This window comes from Perkinsus marinus, assembly GCF_000006405.1.
Source record: "Perkinsus marinus ATCC 50983 genomic scaffold scf_1104296967476, whole genome shotgun sequence".
NCBI lineage: Eukaryota > Perkinsozoa > Perkinsida > Perkinsidae > Perkinsus > Perkinsus marinus.
The window spans coordinates 1-2,064 of NW_003203529.1; the positions used below are offsets into that span (position 1 = coordinate 1).

At 51.2% G+C, this 2,064-nt stretch overlaps 1 protein-coding gene across 1 annotated transcript; it reads left to right on the forward strand.

Moving 5' to 3' along the window:
* Positions 1 to 334: 334 nt before the first annotated feature.
* Pmar_PMAR007024 (hypothetical protein) lies at positions 335 to 1,926 on the forward strand (the record flags this gene model as incomplete). Its single annotated transcript, XM_002768686.1, has 8 exons — positions 335 to 405; positions 453 to 596; positions 643 to 757; positions 876 to 980; positions 1,026 to 1,130; positions 1,312 to 1,569; positions 1,619 to 1,667; positions 1,718 to 1,926. 8 exons carry the CDS (start codon positions 335 to 337, stop codon positions 1,924 to 1,926), a joined length of 1,056 nt encoding a protein of 351 aa, XP_002768732.1.
* Between the last annotated feature and the right edge of the window lie 138 nt (positions 1,927 to 2,064).

Below are 2,064 nucleotides of genomic sequence, written 5' to 3' on the forward strand. Positions count from 1 at the left end.
TGCCTTCAGGGTTTGGCCTCACTGAATGCTACAGTAGATGCACTAGAGCGGTATGGCGCTTTGACGCCGAGCCCAACAGGGACCGAGTAATCGAACAACTTCACAAATACTGCATCGCTGAGGTTTCCGGTCCTCAGGCAATTGTCGGAGATAACCATCCTGGGGAAACTGTGCATCATCATGCCATTGGAGTTGAGACTGTGCAAAATAGTAAGGTATGTGATAGGCTACTAGTATCCATGGCACCTTGTAGATCCTACTGAGCGTCTGGCTGGGCTGTGCTTTGGACGGGGTACTCATCGCCTCCGCCCTCTCCTCACAGGATCCATTCACGATGCCTAGCATGCTAGTTATGAAAGAATGGAGACAGTTCGGGCGCAGTGCTAGATCAAGCTTCGAGACTAGGTAGGTTAGTTATCGTGTTATCGGGTGAGGTTCTGTGTCGCCTACAGGTCTCGTATGGACGCCGGGTCGTACTCGGAGCCGTTGATGCTCCGGAATCTTTTGCGGAGCTGGCTTGTGGCGTACTATCACTCAGGCGGGGCGGACGGCAGCGATCGGCAGAGCATTTTGAAGCACACTATGGAATTCTGCAGGTGAGTTTAGTTGTTCCTGTGGTGGGGATAGCCCTATTGAGAACAGGTCTACGAAATTGGCGGTGATACCTCAGCGGCTGACAAACATCATCATGACTGTCATGGATGTGAGCAATAGGCTATTAGGCCTCTTACAACCCGACACCTTGGCCCACAGACAAGTAGGTTGCTGAACGACCTCTTGATATCTCCGTCTATTTCTACACTGCGAGTCCGATTCTTTTCTACGCTATATGTCGAGGCTCTGCCTGACGCTCTTTCGATGTCCTGCGGTTGCAGATATCCTGTCTGCTTGAGCTACTGGGATTGGGAGATGACGTGGCCAAGAAGGAGGTGGTCGAGAGCCTGGAGAGTTTTGGTGCAGCAGACGATGCATTGATGCAAGTAGGTGGTTAGGTTGCCTCTTGTGGTTACCTTATTCCTCGCTAGGCGATGTTGTGCGGCGCGTTCATGCCCAACCTCATGGTGGGCCATCCAGGAAAGCCGTCGAGTGACTGCGAAGAGTCTCCTCTCACCCTCAGTCTTCAGATGGAAGTGAGTCAGCTCTTCTTCAGATCATCTTGAATCGATTGTATCGGTAACAAGCTACAGTGTCATGGTCTGCATAGACGGATTGCTATTAGAATGCTCTTCAAGCGGCCAATCCTGCTTGAGCGGCCGAGAGAGTTCACCACTGGTTCGGACCCTGCTCGAGTACTATCTTCGTCGGTTTCAGAATCCTACCGATGTCAGAGTGGCGGCACTACGCGAGGGTCTGATGTCCAGCGGTGTTCTGAGCAATAAAGACAGAGTTGCTATAGAAGCCACTCACACTGGGGTAGTCCTCCGAGCATCTCCTCGGCGGCGAGGCGAAGCAATGAAGCGTGAGAAACTCAATGATGATGAGGAGGAGCGAGCTAGGAAGCGGCGTGTGACTGCGGTGGGTACGACAGCGATGGATCAGGATCTGAAGGCATTGAATGAACTTGCCGAGGTGAGCTCTCGACGATATGATATCGGAGGTGTTGAATGATGTCTGCCAGATACAGTTTGATGGGCGAAGTGAAGAAGATGACGAGGAGAAGGAAAAAAGTAGTCGTGACTCCTATAGAGCGCAGAGTGGTGAGGTAATCCAGTGGCAGGTTGCGACAATACACTGGGGGTAACCTGGAACGATGCTGAGGATGCATGGGTTGTCAAGCGGAAGGAGGCTATAGGAGGTATACTAGCCTACATCACTTTCTCTATGACCCCTTTCTTCACAGGCAAAGACATAGTAATTCGAAAAGCCTTCGTGGCTGATGAGAATACGAGCATAGTGAAGTCCCGTATGGATGCTATTAATTGGTGATTTGCAGAGGCAACTTCAATTGATTGTACGTCCTACGTAGGTTCCTCGGAGGTTCGGCTGCTCTCGAGTTTCCAGCTGAGCTTAGCCTCTCTTTTCGAGGACGTTACTTCTGTATTGAAACTCCTTACTAGCGTGCTC